At 39.4% G+C, this 17,982-nt stretch overlaps 1 protein-coding gene across 4 annotated transcripts in view; it reads left to right on the top strand.

Annotated features, from left to right (window-relative positions):
* Positions 1 to 17,982, top strand: part of LOC148402575 (plexin-A1-like) — a 178,090-nt gene that overhangs the window by 153,613 nt on the left and 6,495 nt on the right. For 3 of the 4 annotated variants that reach the window (XM_088359936.1, XM_088359955.1, XM_088359947.1), the window contains 10 exons: positions 2,552 to 2,786; positions 3,688 to 3,836; positions 10,247 to 10,344; positions 10,499 to 10,657; positions 11,468 to 11,534; positions 13,874 to 14,020; positions 14,349 to 14,508; positions 15,068 to 15,171; positions 15,256 to 15,352; positions 17,495 to 17,685. In XM_088359936.1, the coding sequence (XP_088216062.1) occupies positions 2,552 to 2,786; positions 3,688 to 3,836; positions 10,247 to 10,344; positions 10,499 to 10,657; positions 11,468 to 11,534; positions 13,874 to 14,020; positions 14,349 to 14,508; positions 15,068 to 15,171; positions 15,256 to 15,352; positions 17,495 to 17,685 (1,407 nt within the window). The remainder of the gene's footprint in view (positions 1 to 2,551; positions 2,787 to 3,687; positions 3,837 to 10,246; positions 10,345 to 10,498; positions 10,658 to 11,467; positions 11,535 to 13,873; positions 14,021 to 14,348; positions 14,509 to 15,067; positions 15,172 to 15,255; positions 15,353 to 17,494; positions 17,686 to 17,982) is intronic. The other variant, XM_088359963.1, reaches the window with a different exon arrangement.

Genomic DNA, 17,982 nt, shown 5'->3' on the forward strand with positions numbered 1-17,982 from the left:
CACGATGGCCTTGCTTTATCTTTTTGACATTTGTTCCCTGGCAGCGACAGCCAATATGACTCCGAATTCAATGACAGCACATCCGTTTAATTCAGCATGATAGCTCTCAATGGCATCAACCAGCTAGCTTCAAGGTGGAACAACTTATTAAAACCCTTACACGGCACACCATTGCATTAAATCAAAAAATGTCACGCTGAATAGAATAAATGATGCAATATGTTTGAGTTGAGTTTGACAGTTTTTGACAGTGCCCAAACCCCCCCAAAAAAGCTGCTCCTTCACTTATTTGCATATAAGCATCAACGTTTCAGGTGCTTATGTGCACTCATGAGTACTTATGTATATGTATTATAAGTGCATATTTATATCCATGTGTTGCATGTGATACTTCAGAGAGGGACGCAGCTGTTGATGTTCCCCATGTAGAATGACCTACATACAGGGGACCCCAATGGGTGTCCAGAAAATACACAGTTTGTGTGGGTGTTGAGAGGGCCCTACAATATGTGTGTGTGTGTGGGGGGGGTATGTCAGCCAGCCTTTGCGTGTCCCCTCTGACGCTCAGCTGCGTGTTGGCAGCTGCACGCCTCCCTCGAGTTTTTCGAAGAAACTCGTTTGTTGTTTTGGCCTACAGCTTTTTAGTTCTTCCATCAGTCCTTCAGTCTGTCACAAGGGTAAAAATAGACACTCACTTTGAAAATGTGTCACCAACTTCTTTGAGATGCCGGCGCTCACACGGTACTCGTATCTTCTGAGCATGGACAGTATTGTCAACCACTTTTAATCGTGAAACGATAAAATGCTACTTTAATGTTTCTTTGTGAGAAGACATTTGCTTCAACTCCCATTGCATTGTCCTCTCTTTCCACTTCCCTCTAACACCCCTTGACGAGGGTGCTCCCTTATTTGGCATACGTGTAGCAAAAAGGACAACAAACACTTAATTGCTCACTCAACTGTAGTCTCTGAAAATTGAGCTCAACATTTCATACAGCGACAACATTTTAGATTGCCAATTGTGCGATGTGAAAATTAGTTTTATCGGGTGGTCATCATTTGCTGATATTATTCTATTTTAAATCGGTTGTGCTCATCTAAGATCTCAAATGTGTTCTCTTGGAAACTTTGCATCCCTTAAATGGTTCCAAGAGTTCTAAAAGGATTTCATTGTGTGCAAATTTGGAGCTTAATTTTCCCATAGTAATGAGTATTGCTCAAGAATGGGCCTTCGTCCTGCAATCAGTCCACTTTTTTTTTTTTTTTACCGCAGGACTTGAACCCTGGCCCACATGCTTACAGTGACTACTTCCACTCAATATTTATATTTATATTTGTATATTTTTATTTATCCATTGGGTAATTCTACATCAAAGTTCACTTCAAAGTGTGTAATCATTATTCATTTGAGTCGGGTAGCAACCCCCCTGGTGCATCGCTTGATGTGATGGATTCCCACGCTGTGTGTCTTTATTTACTGAGATAAACTTCCTATGCAAATGTATTTACTGAGTGCTAAAACAAATACATGTGTTTCACTTTTCTTAATTGCCACGGCTGCTTGGGGAGATTTGTAGAAATGTAGCTAATTACTCTGCTTTATGCAGCATATGTGTGTGTGTTTTTTTTTTTTTTTACAACTCCATACTTAACATCTAAATTATTGCTAATGACAGAGAGGAATGTCAGGTTGAAATTTAACATTATCCATGGAATACATGTCTGCAATATTTTTTGTACTTTTTGCAGCCATATGTGTAAAACACATCAATAGCATTGTTTATTTATTAATTGTGTTTGCAACATTGATCATTCTTCCAAAGCCGGCTGCTGGAGGACTTAGTTCATCCTTCAACAGCTCAGATGATAGAAAAGGAAGAGATGTTTCTGCAACTAATAAACTACATTATCTGGATCATTATCATTTTGGTTTTTACATATGGTCCAACGTATAAGCAGTGGTATATTCTGTCATCAATAGCGTAACAGTTCACGATGGGCTTTCTAATTAATATATCTCCAGACAAGAGATCATAACAAAGCACCGAAAGTAATCTTTGAGGTCTTCATCTACCACAGCCTGAAGCATCTACCTTGCAGGCAAAACAAAAAAATCAAAACCTTCTTGGGAAAAAAAGAGTTCTCAGTAATTAAGGTGATGTAAGGCTCCCCAAGTGCACCTGTCAACGATGACTATAGAGGAGATAAAAATTTCATGATTCTTGAGCTAGAAATGGGTCAAACAACTTCACTTTCATCAGACCACCAAGTTTCGATCTCCTAAGACCAACATTTTTTCTCCTTCAACCATCTGCTGCTGTCAGATGAACTAGTGCCTGGCACTGTTTATTTCAATCTCGATTAATTCGAATCCCAAGAGAAACATAAAATACACCCATGGAAAAGTAAATATTGAGCGATATGCTTTCTCCTAATCATCCTTTGAGCATTACCCTGAAAATTCAGCTCTGAGAAGTTAGCATAACATGGAAATTTGGCTAGACTTCTGCGAACATTTCAATCATTAAAAATACTTTCTGTGTGTTTTCAGATCCGAGCCGGTGGGTTTGAGTACTCCCCAGGTACTCTTCAAATCTACTCGGATAGTTTGCTGACACTGCCTGCCATCATCGGGATTGGAGGTGGCGGTGGTATGCTGTTATTAGTCATCATTGCTGTGCTCATAGCTTATAAGAGAAAGTCAAGAGACGCTGACCGAACCCTCAAACGTCTTCAGCTACAGATGGACAATTTGGAGTCCAGAGTGGCCCTGGAATGTAAAGAAGGTATAGCACACAATACAGCTTTGCTTAAAGTGGAATTGTCTTCATTTGTAGTTTCAATCAATTCATTATACCGTAGCGTGAAACGTGAGATGCATTAAATTCTGGGAGGTTCGCTTTAGATTTCAGAGGGGAAAAAAATACCCATAGAAAATAATGGAAAAAGAAAATGCTGATAAGTAAAAATTATGGAAAACTTAACTCGAACTAAAGTTATTGATTACAAGTAATAAACAGCATGGACTTGCTGTAGTCTTACAGCTATAACTGCGGGTCTTCTTATTGTACATACATATATTCTTTATTTCTACTCATTTAAGCTGATCCTTCTTCTTGAATAAGTGTTCCAAAAAAGACAAAACATTTGGGGCAATGGGAAAACAAATGTCTGTGCACTTATTCCCACATCCTAAAGAGCCCATGCTGCCTTCTGCTCTCCCAGCTGTCCTTTAGAAATGTAAGAGTATGTGTGGGCGAAGCATATAAAAGAGGCGACATGGGTGCTGAGGGGGCGGGGCAAACAGGGTGTGTAGTTCAATCATCAGCCAGACATTATTAGAGGCAGACATCACAACATTGACCATGTACAAGTAGCATATGAATAGACATGAATAAATAGTTACACATTAGAAATGACAAAGGCAGACCATAAATTACCATATTCAAGCAAAGGTAATGCAGATGGCTGTTTAAATTCGTTCATCATCCAGCAGATGTAACAAACTACTGTCAATGCATAACACATGAAATGACTACAAAACCACTTCAGAGACAAAATATTTATGCATTACACTTGTTCATTAATCATTGATTGAATTTACCATTTATGGTGTTTAAAATGCATACAACCCACTGCAACAATTTACTGACAATGTTTTCCTTTTTTTTCTTTTTTACTCTGAAGCTTTTGCCGAACTCCAGACAGATATTCATGAGCTAACCCAAGAACTGGATGGAGCCGGAATTCCCTTCTTGGACTATCGGACGTACGCCATGAGGGTGTTGTTCCCGGGTATTGAGGACCACCCTGTGCTTAAGGAGATGGAGGTACGGGTCAGTACACCACCATCTGATCTTCAAATAAAACCATACTAACATGGGATGGAAACAAATTATAGGCTGCTGCACAGATTAACTAACAAACTGATTAGCATCATTTAGCAATATGCTCGCTGCACGCATAATAAAATACACTTTTTTTAAAGATGATGTGCATAGTAGCAATTATCCAATAAGTATATAGCAGAGAAGGGCAAATCTGAGATTTGATGCAAGATGAAAAGTCACAATTTGTTCATCTTAATCACATATCGTCTACTTCATCTTAATGTATTCAGTTTCCTCTGTGAATGCAAATATGTAATCTCATCATTAGTAGGATCTCATGGGACAGACGCACACCATATACTGCCGCCAGCAAGGGTTGCCAGCATCTGACAGAAAAGAAAAATCAATAAAACTATTGGGGGAGAAAAAAATAGAGTATACACTTTAAAATTCGAGGTGTAATGTGCATGATAAATCACACTGTCGTTATTAATCAAGTCATTATGTACACTCTAACTAGCTCACTGAACATAGAACGGTGCATGCTATCCAATCCACGTATTACTTCATTTACGGAATGCTTTGTGGATAGACTCAAGAGTTTGTAATCAGTGGCATGATGAAGATATGAAATCTTGCACTGCTTCATCAACACTGCCACATGTTGCAATTTTCCAATCAACTGTGAAAACGCTTTTTTTATTTGTTGGTTCGGCGGTGATAATAGAGAAAAATGTTTCACTATGCAAGGCAAATCTACAAACATACATATGTGGAAGCACAGATAATGTACGCAAGTAGGCCTACCATGACCTCGAGCTGAAGCCTGACACGGCTGTTGAAAGACTTAATGACTTGATTTATTAATGTATTTGTGTCAATCATGTAAAGCACTAAAGCTCTTGGCAAAATTAATTTTCTCAAAGCTGGTCTCAGAGTGAAAAGGTTTTAGAACTCTGGTCGCATTCATTGAGTTCACTTCATCGTCTTACTCTGTCATCACTCGCTTTTCTCTCTTCAATAGTCAACAGATGTGGGCTTCTTAATTATTGAATGAGACATAAATATGCAGTAAAAAGCATTGTGCCTCATTGTATTGTTTTCACTTTGAAGAGGCCAGGAAAAAAATAATTGCTAACAAAGCAGCTTTATCTTTGGCTGCTGAGCACCAAATACGGTATCTATCTATCGTCCAACTATAATAACCACGGATCACTTTGGAAATAGTGGCTCGAGTGGGTGTTTAGCCATATTGAATATGCATTTCTAAGAGAAACGGCACCAGAAACAGACCATTTGGCAACTTGCTTGTCTGTTTAAAAATGCTGTCTGGTTGTAAAATTGAACGGTGGTTCATTGTAATTTATAGTCTTCCACTCCAATGCTGTAGCTGTATTGTGTATTAATGAGTACATTTGAATTGACAACTGAAAGAAAAGGCCTGCTAAACTAAACTTGGAAACATTTATCTTCTAAATTGATGTGTTGGTATGTCTCAAATCACATCCTGCTTTTCAAATGAGAAAAAAATTCCAATAAAAACAAATCTAATAAGTAAAAAAATCTGGCAACAGTTACAACAAAGATAAATGTTTTACATCTGTCTAAATATAATTTCATTGATAGAGCTGTGGTGAATTTAATACGGTTAGTAATACGGTTACAATTTCAATTCCCAGTCATGCTCAAATCTTAAACATTCCGCTTATCTTTTTGTTTTACTTCCTCCAAAATGTATACGAGACCACCACACTTGTACTAATCTCCGCCCAAATAACAACTGTCGGCACAGATACCAATTTTAAGTAACGTCAAATACGAGCCACGTGCCCGAGGTGATGGCTGCTCGAAGTGAAAGGTACAATTACTGAATTGATAAGAAATACAGCAAATATTTTGCACACGCAGAGCCCGGAATGGTCTGAAGTAAACAACCATCAGCATTTTTGTACACAGCTTGACAGGCGCTAAATCCCTCGATTCAAACGTAAAAGTAGACAAGTAGCTATTAAGTTGAGGTATAAAGGAATGCTACATGCTTTCCACTTATGTCTAGACTTGCTTTCCTATGTATTTTCCTATGTATTTCCCAATGGGTTACGTGCGTAATCCGGTGGCCTGTGGAAACCAATGCCATCGGCTTTATTGCTGTGTGGCGTACTCCTCCACAAAGACACACCAGCTACCTACATTACACCCATACGCAGATAAACACAAACCTTTTCATGCTCAAGTTAATTTCTTTTTGTTGCTAAAACACACCTCACTTCTCAGTCAATACTTACAATACACACCGTCGAGGGCCAGAAATCTCATTTAGCGCTTTGGAGACAGGCCTCGACACTTCATTATAGCACATCGCGGGAGAGAATGCGGCGTCAACAGGATGGCGATAAAGGTAGAAAGAGTGAAAAATGCACAATAAGTGAGAAATTAAAACAGATGACCAAAGAGACCGGCAGTGAGAGAGGAGGAGCCGGTGGTTGACAGACAGCCGTCTTTGGGGTGTTTAGTGTGTTGTGCCTGAGTGGTGACAGGTGCAGGCCAGAGGGACGAGTGAGCGTGTCACCATCTCTGACACAAACACGTACAATCACGTTACGCCTCAATGCCTTTTCACTCCTTTTTGCTTTCCTTCATGGGAAGCTGGTGGGACTGTTGATGCGTTATCAAAATTCAACAGTTTTTTCAGTCATGCCATTTCAGAAAAAAAGATTGCTCATTCCTCGCTTATATTTTTCAGCACATTAGAGTTGCCCGGCAGTCTTTTTTCTCTATTTTCTTGACCCTACTGTATTTACCACCGCGATTTACTCTCTCCCATCTCCCGTCTTCTGCATCTTCTGCTTCAACTCCAGCTACAGTATCTGCTCGTCTACCCCGCCTCAACACATTCATAAATCTCTTCTTTGGTCTTTGCCTACTACCTGACAGCTCCATTTCCAGCATCCTTCCACCGATAAATCCAGTGTCCTTCCTCTGTAGAAACATGTCCTTCCCCTCTGTCCAAACCATCTCAATCTGACCTCTCTCGCTTTGTCTCGAAACTTTCCAGTCAGTGCTAACCCTCTGATGAGCTCATTCCCGATCCTGTCCATTCTCATCCCAAGAGAATCTCAGCATCCTCATTTCTGCCACCTCCAGCTCTGGCTCCCGTCTTCTGCCCATTGCTACTCTCTCCAGACCATGTGACATGGCTGGTCTCACTGCCATCCTTTAAAACCTTTCCTTTCACTTTAGCTGGTGCTCTTCTGTCACGCTTGACACTTTCCTCCACCCGCTCCCTTCTGCCAAATACTCTCTTCTTTGCCTGTCTTCTACACTGTAATTTACTTTGAAAGGATGATCCCAATTATATATTGTATATGATAGTGCTCTAGAGCCCAACAGTGTTCAGGAATAAAAAATGTCCACAGACACGGACACAGTCCTTTGCAAGCTTGCATTTTTTTCAAATTTTGAAAAATCATCTTTGAGACTTTCCAAATGGTTGTTTTACATTTACAAGGCCTTGACATTTATTCTGTCTTGTTTATATGATGTCATTGTGTACAATCTTACCCTTTAACAGGGAATTTTACAAATAGGTTTTGTTAAATCGTTTATTAAGATGCGGTATGAGTCTGCTACAAAAACATTTACTATATTTCTGAGTCCTCTCTATCTTGATTCTCTGTTGCTGTAATCAATATGTTTCCAAAAGTGACTGTCGGCAAGCTTCTGGTTTAATTGATTAGCTGCTTGTTTGTTGCTTGGCATGCGCCTGGCAGCTTGTGAGTGCATTTCTCTGTGTTTTGAATTATCTGTGTAGCGAGAGATCTGTTTTACACAGAGAGTGGTCAAAATTGTGCAGGTACAGATATAGCTCGGTTTCGACATACAGTGCCGTGAAAAAGTTTGTGAACCCTTAGGATTTTACAATATATTTGCACTTTTTTTAAAGAAATGACGGTGACAAGTTTACAAAAGTGTTACAGGATATTGACACAAGGCTAGTTAGCATTGACACAAATCTGCAAAACCCTGTTTTAACAGGAAGCATAAGAAAATAGCAAAAAAATCAAAACACAGGTGTGAATAAGTTTGTGAACCTTTCCACCTATAGAAGTTAAAACTGACTGTGTGACATGTCTTTCAATACTAGATGACTTCGGGTAATTTCATGTGACTTGACAGACCTTAAAGCCACACTTGTTGTATACGCACCTGAATGTACTTGTCATTTAGTAGAGCTATACCTGCGTGGACACAAACATTACAAATCTAGCAATGGGAAGATCTAAAGAGCTGTCTCCAGACCACAGAGGAGCAATAATTGCAGCTCACAAATCTGGAAAAGGTTACAAAACCATAGCCAAAGATCTGCAGCTACATGTTTCAACTGTAAGACAAGTGATTTACAAGTACCAAGAACATGGAGTAACTACTTCACTTCGAAGATCTGGTCGTCCAAGGAAGATAACAGGCAGAGCAGAAAGAGAGATGGTGAGAGAAGTCACTGATAACCCCAGACTTACCTCTAGAGACCTTCAGAAATCTCTCTCAAGCAAAGGAATTGAAGTTCATGACAGCACCATCAGAAAAAGACTGGCTCAGAATAACCTTCATGGAAGGGTAGCAAGGAAGAAGCCATTACTATCAAAAAAGAATATTGCAGCTCGGTTAAAATTTGCTCAAGAGCACATAGGAAAGCCTCAAGAATTTTGGAACAACATTTTATGGACTGATGAATCTAAAATAGAACTTTTTGGCCAAAATCAAAACAGATTTGTTTGGAGACGACCAAACACAGCTTATCAACAAAAGCACCTCATCCCTACTGTAAAACATGGAGGAGGACGAGTACTCGTATGGGGCTGCTTTGCAGCAGCAGGACCAGGGCAACTTACCATCATAGAAGGAATCATGAATTCCGAGGTTTACCAAAATATTCTGGAAGAAAACGTTAAACCGTCTGTAAAGAAGCTCAAGTTAGGAAGAAACTGGATGCTGCAACAGGACAATGATCCAAAGCATGCAAGTAAATCAACATCGGAATGGCTCAAAAAGAAAAAATTCAATGTTCTGGAGTGGCCCAGTCAAAGTCCAGACTTAAATCCGATAGAAATGTTGTGGTCGGACCTGAAAAAAGCAGTGCACCAAAGAAAACCATCAAACCTTGGACAACTGAAGCAGTTCTGCAGGGAGGAGTGGCCCAAAATCTCCCCAGCTCGATGTGAGAGACTCGTCAGTACTTACAAGAAAAGATTGCAAGAAGTCATTGCTGCTAAAGGAGGTGCAACAAGCTATTAACTCTGACTGTTGGCAAGGGTTCACAAACTTATTCACAACTGCGTTTTCATTATTTTGTTATTCTTGTGTGTTTATAGTTAAAATATAGTCCTATTAATTTGTATTCAGCCATAATGGCAATGTGTCACCATTCTGTAACACTATTGTGAACTTGTCTCCGTTATTTCTTTAAAAAAATGCAAATATATTGTAAAATCCTAAGGGTTCACAAACTTTTTCACGGCACTGTACATACATACTACATATATGATCAGGACACCAGCAGTGTTTCCCACTCTATTTAACATCTACAAAATCTCACGGCACACTACCAATAAAAGCTCTGTTTACTCACAAAATTTCTGAAATATGTTCCTGTTTAGTTGAACTCAAAGCTGTTCTGTTGGATGAATGCCAATAGGTGGTTAATTGCATCTTCTGCTATCTAGTAGAAGAGAATGTAATTGTTCTCAATAAATGAACAATGATACATGAGTTGGACCGCAGAGTATATCGACACTAATTTTCAGACCAAATGACTGAAATGAGATGTTTGGACATCACTACCCTACAGAAAATTCATTGATGCAGGAGATGTTGAAGTTGGGTTGCTCAAGGCTGCTGAGCAGGTAAATTGGCATTTCTCCAGCAACTAGTCTTGAGTTGAAGCTTACTGTCAGCGTGTGTTCAGGTTTCTCGACACTGGTGACAACCATTCTTTTCTTGACAATTTTCTAACAGGAGCCATCCACCCTGTGATGCAGGAAAGGCAATTATGTCAAATTGTCTGCTAAAATCATTTATCTGGTAGAGGAAAAAAACATCAGCACAGCAAGAGATTCACCATCACTGTTTTTGGGAAAAAAATCAAAAGTGGTTTCTCTATGTTCATTGCTCATTGCTCTTCTTCTTTTGAATTTTCTTTGCACGCGTTTATGCAGAATGTTATTCATGGACTGACACAAGTCAAACATTTAGATTGTATTACTTAATGAGTTAACAGTCAAACATTTAATTTGGTTTGTTTGTTGTTTTCAAAAGTCTTTGGGACAGGACAGAAATGACAGAAAGGTCTGTGTGGTCTGGTTGCTCATCTCTGCAATGATTCAAGTAATGAATCAGCTTCTCTCTCCTTTTTTCTTCAGGTCCAGGCAAATGTTGAAAAGGCTCTGACTTTGTTTGGCCAACTGCTCACAAAGAAGCACTTCCTGTTGACATTCATAAGAACGCTGGAAGCACAGAGGTCTGTTTACTTGTTTTACTTGTTATTTATCCAGTATTTTAATTGAGTGTAATGGTGAGTTAAATAGAAGATTGTTGAGGATGTTGCACTAGCATGACAGCCAAAATCTAAATATTTGTATATAATATTATCAACACTCACACTGTATTTCCAGGTCGTTTTCGATGCGGGACCGAGGGAATGTGGCGTCCTTGATCATGACTGCCCTGCAGGGTGAAATGGAGTACGCCACAGGAGTCCTGAAGCAGCTTTTGTCTGACCTGATTGACAGAAACCTGGAGAGTAAAAACCATCCCAAGCTGCTTCTCAGGAGGTGAGTAAATCCATCAACTGGATAGATCGTGAAGCTGGAAGATTGTGAGAATAAAGGAGAAAATTGAAAATGTCCCTGAGTAAGGTTCAGCCAAGCAAATAACGGATTTCCTGATTACAAAAGATCTACATCTAGATCCAGATCTAGATCTACATCTAGATAGATGAGCTCTATCTAGATGTATATATATATATAAATCTAGCTATAGCTATAGATCTAAGTCAAAGTCTGCTTTATTGTCAATTTCTTCACATGCCAAGACACACAAAGAGATTGAAATTACGTTCCCACTATCCCACGGTGACAAGACATAGTTCACAATGTACATACAAGTAAACAACACAAGAAAATAAAACAAGAAGGCACAAACAATGAATAAATAAGAGTGATGAATAAATAATAAATAAAGAAATAACACAACAAATAAGTACAGGACGCTACGCAGAAGGGGGAAGAGAGTTCAGGATCCTAACAGCCTGGAGAATGAAGCTGTTGGTGAGTCTGGCTGTGCGGGAGCGCAGGCTCCTGTACCTCTTCCCAGAGGGCAGAAGATCAAACAAAGAGTGAGCTTGTAGATATAGATAGAGTGTTTGTATCTAGATGTAGATCTATATCTACATCTAGACATAGATCTATCTGTAGTTGTAGATATAGATAGAGCGTTTGTCATGGTAGTAAACTTCGTTTCTTCTTTTCACAGCCCTCCAAAAATAATATGGAAACGTCTTGTGTAATGCAAACATGCTTATTGTTAGTGACAGCTGAGGTATTAATTTTTACTTTGTCTAATATGTTTGTTTTGTTTGCCAGAACGGAGTCTGTTGCAGAGAAAATGCTGACCAACTGGTTTACATTCCTTCTGTATAAATTCCTCAAGGTAAGGCCAACAACTTTTTACTTTTTTTTGCAGGATTACAGATTGAAGTTGTTGTACTTTCACTTTATTTTCACTCCAATTTCACTCTTATAGCTTAAAGGCCACCATCTGTTGCCGACATATTTTGGTCCTTAAAACATTCTCAAATAATTTCTGTTATGTTGTGCCCAGCGTCAGATGTGGCTCGATGATTCTACAGTGCCAATCAATACGTTCACACTAAGCTTTTCAGTCTCTATTTTAGTAGGAATTTAAGTGTCTTCATGTTTTACTTTAATCCTATCACATTATTATGCATAGATGCCTATTCAGCAAAAACAAGTCTGTGTCTTTTATGTGGGGAAAAACACATCAAATTGCCTCAAGTAGAAGGAGATAGATTATTAAGATTTTTTTTAAATGTACGTAAACTGTAAAGTGTGACCAAAATGATATAAATTGGTGATGGTATTGCTGCCGCTGGTTGTTAACAACATGAGGGAACTTCTTTCACGCTCGCATTTGATAGAGCTGCCACCATCATTATACCACTAAATTGTAAATGTCAGCGTACAACGTAATGAGGGCAGCATGTGCAGCAAAGGCAAATCATGTGGCGAGTCATGGAAGTGTAGGGAGACAAATGCTGAAAGGACAACATAACAGTGATATGTGGTTCTTCTCGTTACCAGCTGCAGTCATAATTACCTCAGATGCTAATGAGGTTCTTTAAGCACATGACAGGAGGTAGTTTGGGAGATGAGAGATTATTGGCCAAAGAGCAAGAAAGGAAGAGACAGACGGGTTTTCATGTCCATCGTAGCTGGAGAACAGAAGGAGGCATGACAATTAGGATGTCTTTTTGAAACTTGCTTTGTGCACTAGGGCACAGTCACAAAGCTGTACTCATAAAATAGTTCAAAGGGTCTTGGAAGAATGAACTGTTAAGAGTTAGATCAACAAAATGTTGATTGTTTGCCACTAGCTGTAACTTAATTTCTACAGAGGATTTCGTCTTCTTTATCAATAGACCAGTACTTGGAACTTTCTTTGACCCCATGATTGCTTACGTAATGGTTGCACTCATTAAACAAGCATGCAACACTTCCATAACACTTCCCATCAATGTGAAAGAGACGCTGACTTCACAAAACACTCAATAAACTTGTGTATGTGTATGGAACAATTTGTGTGGTGCTAACCTCCAGGTGGCCAAATCAGACAGGTAGGCCACAAAATTTGTTACGAACCATTTTCAACTGTACAGAAGCTGGGTCAAAATGTTATAGAAAATACACAGAGTATATAAACTGAGGCAATCAATATTGGAAAGGTATCCAGAATGTATGTTAGGATTCTAGGTCAGAACTGTCAAGAGGATTCGTTACATATAAAATAAGGTTCATGCTGTGACCATGAATGATCATGACATGTCCTCTCCTTTCATGTCCTTCCTGCATGTTTTAATAATGACAGAGTCGATGAGCAATTTTCTATCATTAAAAGAAAGTGTGACTCACCTCAGATATTGAAATGATGGGGAATAATAATGTATACTACATCTTTAGTTGTACAAATCTGGTACTTTAAACTGCTTATAGTCACAGTTTGATTAAAATCATGTCAGCGCAAGTAATGATAGATAGCAAACATCACAGTTAATTGCTGTCGAAATGAGTATAGTGTATAGTTTTTTTTGCTAACTTCATTTGCTTTGTTCTTGCAAGTTAGAAGTTTGATTGAGCCTAGGTGAGAACAAAAGGAAAACAGAAAAATAGAGCACTTTTGTTCACAGTGCACACACAGATGAGATGTGAAAAACGCTGTTTTGTTTGGATGTCACAGGCTTTTTCAAAGACTCTTTAAATAGTCTCATCACTCATAACTGCACACTAATAAAATGTAAAACAAATTCTAATGTGGGCCTTCACAGAATGGTCACACATTTAGACCCTAATTAAAATGACAAATCTGACTGTGGTGTTATTCACAGCCATTAGGTCTTAACCAATGTCATGCTAATAGAGCTTCAACAGGCATCGTGAAATAGAAAGAGGTTTGATGTAACTTCAAGTCTTGGAAGGTTAAAACTCCTTTAAGTCACGTAATGCTTCCACAAGACCGTTTTGTACTACACATGTAAAAAATTAAATTTTGAGCTTCTGTGAACAGTTCGTGGTAATTGAAAGCAGATTTGTATTACGCTAGCAATGTAAAAGTCAAAGGTCAAATAATCTATAATTTAATGTGAAGTGAACTGAAGGTTGCTTTCCTAGCAAACTGTCGTTTTTCCTGACTATTGCTTTTGCAAGTTTAATTACGCTGTATATTCTCTTTATCTGTGTTCTCCCCTTGACCAGGAGTGTGCAGGCGAGCCTCTTTTCATGCTTCACTGTGCCATCAAGCAACAGATGGAGAAAGGACCGATAGACGCCATCACAGGAGAGGCTCGTTATTCTCTTAGCGAGGACAAGCTCATCAGGCAACAGATTGACTACAAAACGTTGGTCAGTAAACTTAATGTGCCTGTGTATTTTGGGCTTGAAACACCACCATTGGGGTTTCATCGGCGTAAAAGTTGACAAATCAACAAACATGGGAAGAATAATTTCTTTATTTCACCAGTCATTTACAATGGGATCATTTGTCTCGTGTAATCTTGAGGGGTCCATATGGTCCGAAAATGTTTTCAAATGCTAAATTATGTGATTTATGGTTGCCTTGGCAACCAAAACGGTATCTGTCTCCCCCTCTAATCAAACATTTACATGATTTTGAAGCTGTTATTTTATGCATCTTGTGACTGTTTCCCCCTTCCTTCGTTTCATCTGCCAGACGTTGCACTGTGTAAACCCAGAGAACGAGAACGCTTCTGAGGTGACCGTTAAGTGTTTAAATTGTGACACGGTCACTCAGGTCAAAGAGAAGCTGCTCGATGCCGTCTATAAGGGCAGCCCCTACTCTCTCAGGCCCAAGGCTTCGGATATGGACTTGGGTAAGACAAAAGAGCAAATTATGTACCTATTAAATACACAAGATGTCCAGTGCTGATTGTTTTTATCAAGAAATTCCCAAAGGTGAGGCTCCGGATTTGCAATAATGTGAAATCCAAGCAAGAAAATTGTTTTCTCTCTAATCTAATATCGTAGCTTGGCCAAAGTGTTTTGATAATGCTTATTTACAGGGATACACGTTTCCCTTTGGATATAATAATGTAATAATTGAAATATTGCATCCGTCAGAACCAACATAAAGTCTTATATCTTTCCATTGCACAGCCTTTGTATATTTTTTGTGTATACCGGAAATGTTTCGTCGTTTGTTGATATGCTTTAATGTACTTTAGAAAGCAGTCATTCATTACATGTTAAATTTGAAGGGAACTTTAAATGATGTCCCCTTTGCGCCATTATGACATCATCGGCCTTGCAATGCAACCCACACTTTATGTAATTGTTTTGCAAGTCTGGTTTGAAAGTCGTTTTCACAAAACTTGACAAAGAAACCTTGTTCTAACTCCATATTTTCTTCCATTTCCATTGAAAAATCTGAAGAATGGCGTCAAGGCCGCATGGCCCGAATTATTCTACAGGATGAGGACGTCACAACAAAAATAGACAATGACTGGAAAAGACTCAACACTCTGGCTCACTATCAGGTACATAAGCATAAAAATTGGCATAAAATGCAGCTTTTCTCATGGAGGAGTAATAACATTTTGGTGGTTCCATTTAATGTGTAGGTTACAGATGGCTCAGTGATCGCACTGGTGCCAAAGCAGAACTCAGCCTATAACATCTCCAACTCATCCACCTTCACCAAGAGCCTAAGCAGATACGGTACTCGCCTTCTTATTGACTTGATCCCCATCTCTGCCTCCAACTCATCTCTCTTGGGCTGCCTCTATTTATGATGGCTGCAATCATAGCCTCCATTCTTCTTTTTCCTCTCAATGGCAATCCTTTTCATCCAGCGCCATCACCTCAGGCCAAGGCTGTTTAATGGCTATTTCCAAGCAGTCTGTAATGAAAGGCATAAAAGAAGACAGCTGACAAAAAAAGTGAAGGCGAGTGGGGATGAGTGGCAGTGATGGACAGAAGCTCCACATCAGTATGGTGTAAAAATGAAAAGACAGATAAAGGGAGTGATTACTCTTACGATAAAATACAAGGATAGTTAAGTGTAGTAGCTATTAGAACCTGGTCTCACGCCCAAATTCCTGCTGGTGTTCATGTTGAAATTGACAATATCCAAAACAATTCATAATGTTTGCACGCGCACACACCCCCACAGAGAAAACACCCTATAGATAAATAGAGTATATACTAGCACATGATACGGTGAGTGCCCACTTATCACAATCAGTCTACTGAGCTCAAAAGTACGACGGCAGGCAGCTACCAATGATCAGTAAGCTGGTGGCTAACTCCTGCTGGTTTAAAATGTCAAAACCTTGTACTTTTTATTTTCAACTGGCTTATTTTAGCCAGAATCCTGTTGCGTAACGGGGACCAAAGACTGCAGATCTGTTACTGAGCCTACTAGTGTCGTTCAAAAGAAATCCTTCGCACTGGCGGGAATCAGCGGAATCCTAAAGCTAAGCTAACTAGTTGATGAGCCCTTCTGTCCGGGGCATATGCTTTTCATTTTTTTGCCGTGTGTGACAACATGAGACAGGCTAACGACGGAGGCGTTGCTACACTGCTGAGAAGGGCTTCATTGAGCTTACTGCTGAAGAGTTGATTTAAAGCTCATTTGTTGACAAACTATTCACATACACGTGCATCCACTTCCGGGTGAAGGGCATGAATTCATGCTCAGCCTTATTATCCTTTATGCTCCAACACATTGCTGTGCCTTACATTTTTTACCGCACCTATGTAGAAAACTCATCATTGTGCCAAGCAGTTATATTTGTTTGAGAAGCACTTTAAAACCACTGAAAGCAAATTCTGGGGACAGTTGTGATAGCATGACTGAGAGCTCCACTTTGTGCTGTAATCATTTTAGAAAGCTGTGAGAAAAATAGGTCATTATCCATTTTCATAATTTAATATTTTATCTCATTAGGGGTGAGGTCGATGATGGAGTGTGAATAAGAGCAAAATAGTTTTTTTCATCTACCAACCAACTCATCAGAATGACCTCCATAGTAGAAGTATGAACCATTCATGCAAATAATCAAGATCAATATGTCCTACTATTTGGACTTTTTTAATTACTCCTGTATTTCAGAATGTGGTAACCAAGAGTTCACTTTGCATCACAAATTAAATAATAACTTTAAGACAAAACTGTTGGAAATATTTCCTCACGAGTAGGGTTATGATTTGCTCATTTCTTACTATTTTATGGTGATGCTGTGGAATGGTTTATTTCATGTTCTGAGTGTGCATGACAGATAAATATGATGGCTTTGGAATTAAAGTCTCTCCACCCTGCTGACAGAAAGAACAACAGACACCACACCAGCAAGCATCTATCTCTTTTTGAGCTTGTGCCCTGCTATTACTCTGTTACACCCCACCCACATCCCTCTAACATACATTACTCTCTCATCTCCAGCATCCCCATGCATCTATCCCCATCCTTTTTGTCCGATATAAGATCAGCAGCATCCTCTGCAGATCGTCATCTCTCCCTTGTGCACTTCACCTCTCCATTTCCGTCTCCCTCGCTATCTTTCTAAACAGAACAGTCGCAGATGCACATCTCCTTGCTTAGCACTAATCAACTTTGACACTCTTACCATGAATAATAAAACACACACAGAGGACAGACAATGAAGGAGGGAGAGTGCCATACTATAAAAAGAAGATGAAACGAAACCACTATGCTTTCTGGGTGGAGTTCAAGATACCCATCAGGGAATGGTTATCTATTCTCTTTAAAACCTTTATGCATAATGTGCAAAGTAGAAGATTGAACTGGAATGAATGAAAGGTCCCTAATATCCTTTGTATTTGCATGTGTGGTTCTAGAGAGCATGTTGAGAACAGCCAGTAGTCCAGACAGCCTTCGATCCCGAACACCCATGATCACCCCTGACCTGGAGAGTGGAACTAAATTGTGGCATCTGGTCAAGAACCACGACCATTCGGACCAAAGGGAGGGCGACCGGGGAAGCAAGATGGTGTCTGAGATCTACCTGACCAGGCTCTTGGCTACTAAAGTAAGCGACAGCACAGCAAATGCAAAGTACACTTGGTTTTGGTTCTGTCAAAACCTCTGGTGCAGTTCATTAGCTCAAATGTAAGTATGGGATTTGGCATAGCTGTGGGAAAGGGAGCCTTATGATGATGCGATGCACAGTCATTGATCTGTAATCTTAAAGTTCATTCAAATCAACACATATCCTATTCGTATCTGGTTGTCAGCCACAAATACATACAGATTGATCTGAGAATATCCAATTACCATAACCGATTGGGAACAAATTGGGCACCACGTGATTTAAAAATGGACTCTG

The sequence above is a fragment of the Syngnathus floridae genome, chromosome 2, assembly GCF_059516105.1.
Source record: "Syngnathus floridae isolate MCC-2025c chromosome 2, RoL_Sflo_1.0, whole genome shotgun sequence".
Classification (NCBI taxonomy): Eukaryota; Metazoa; Chordata; class Actinopteri; order Syngnathiformes; family Syngnathidae; genus Syngnathus; species Syngnathus floridae.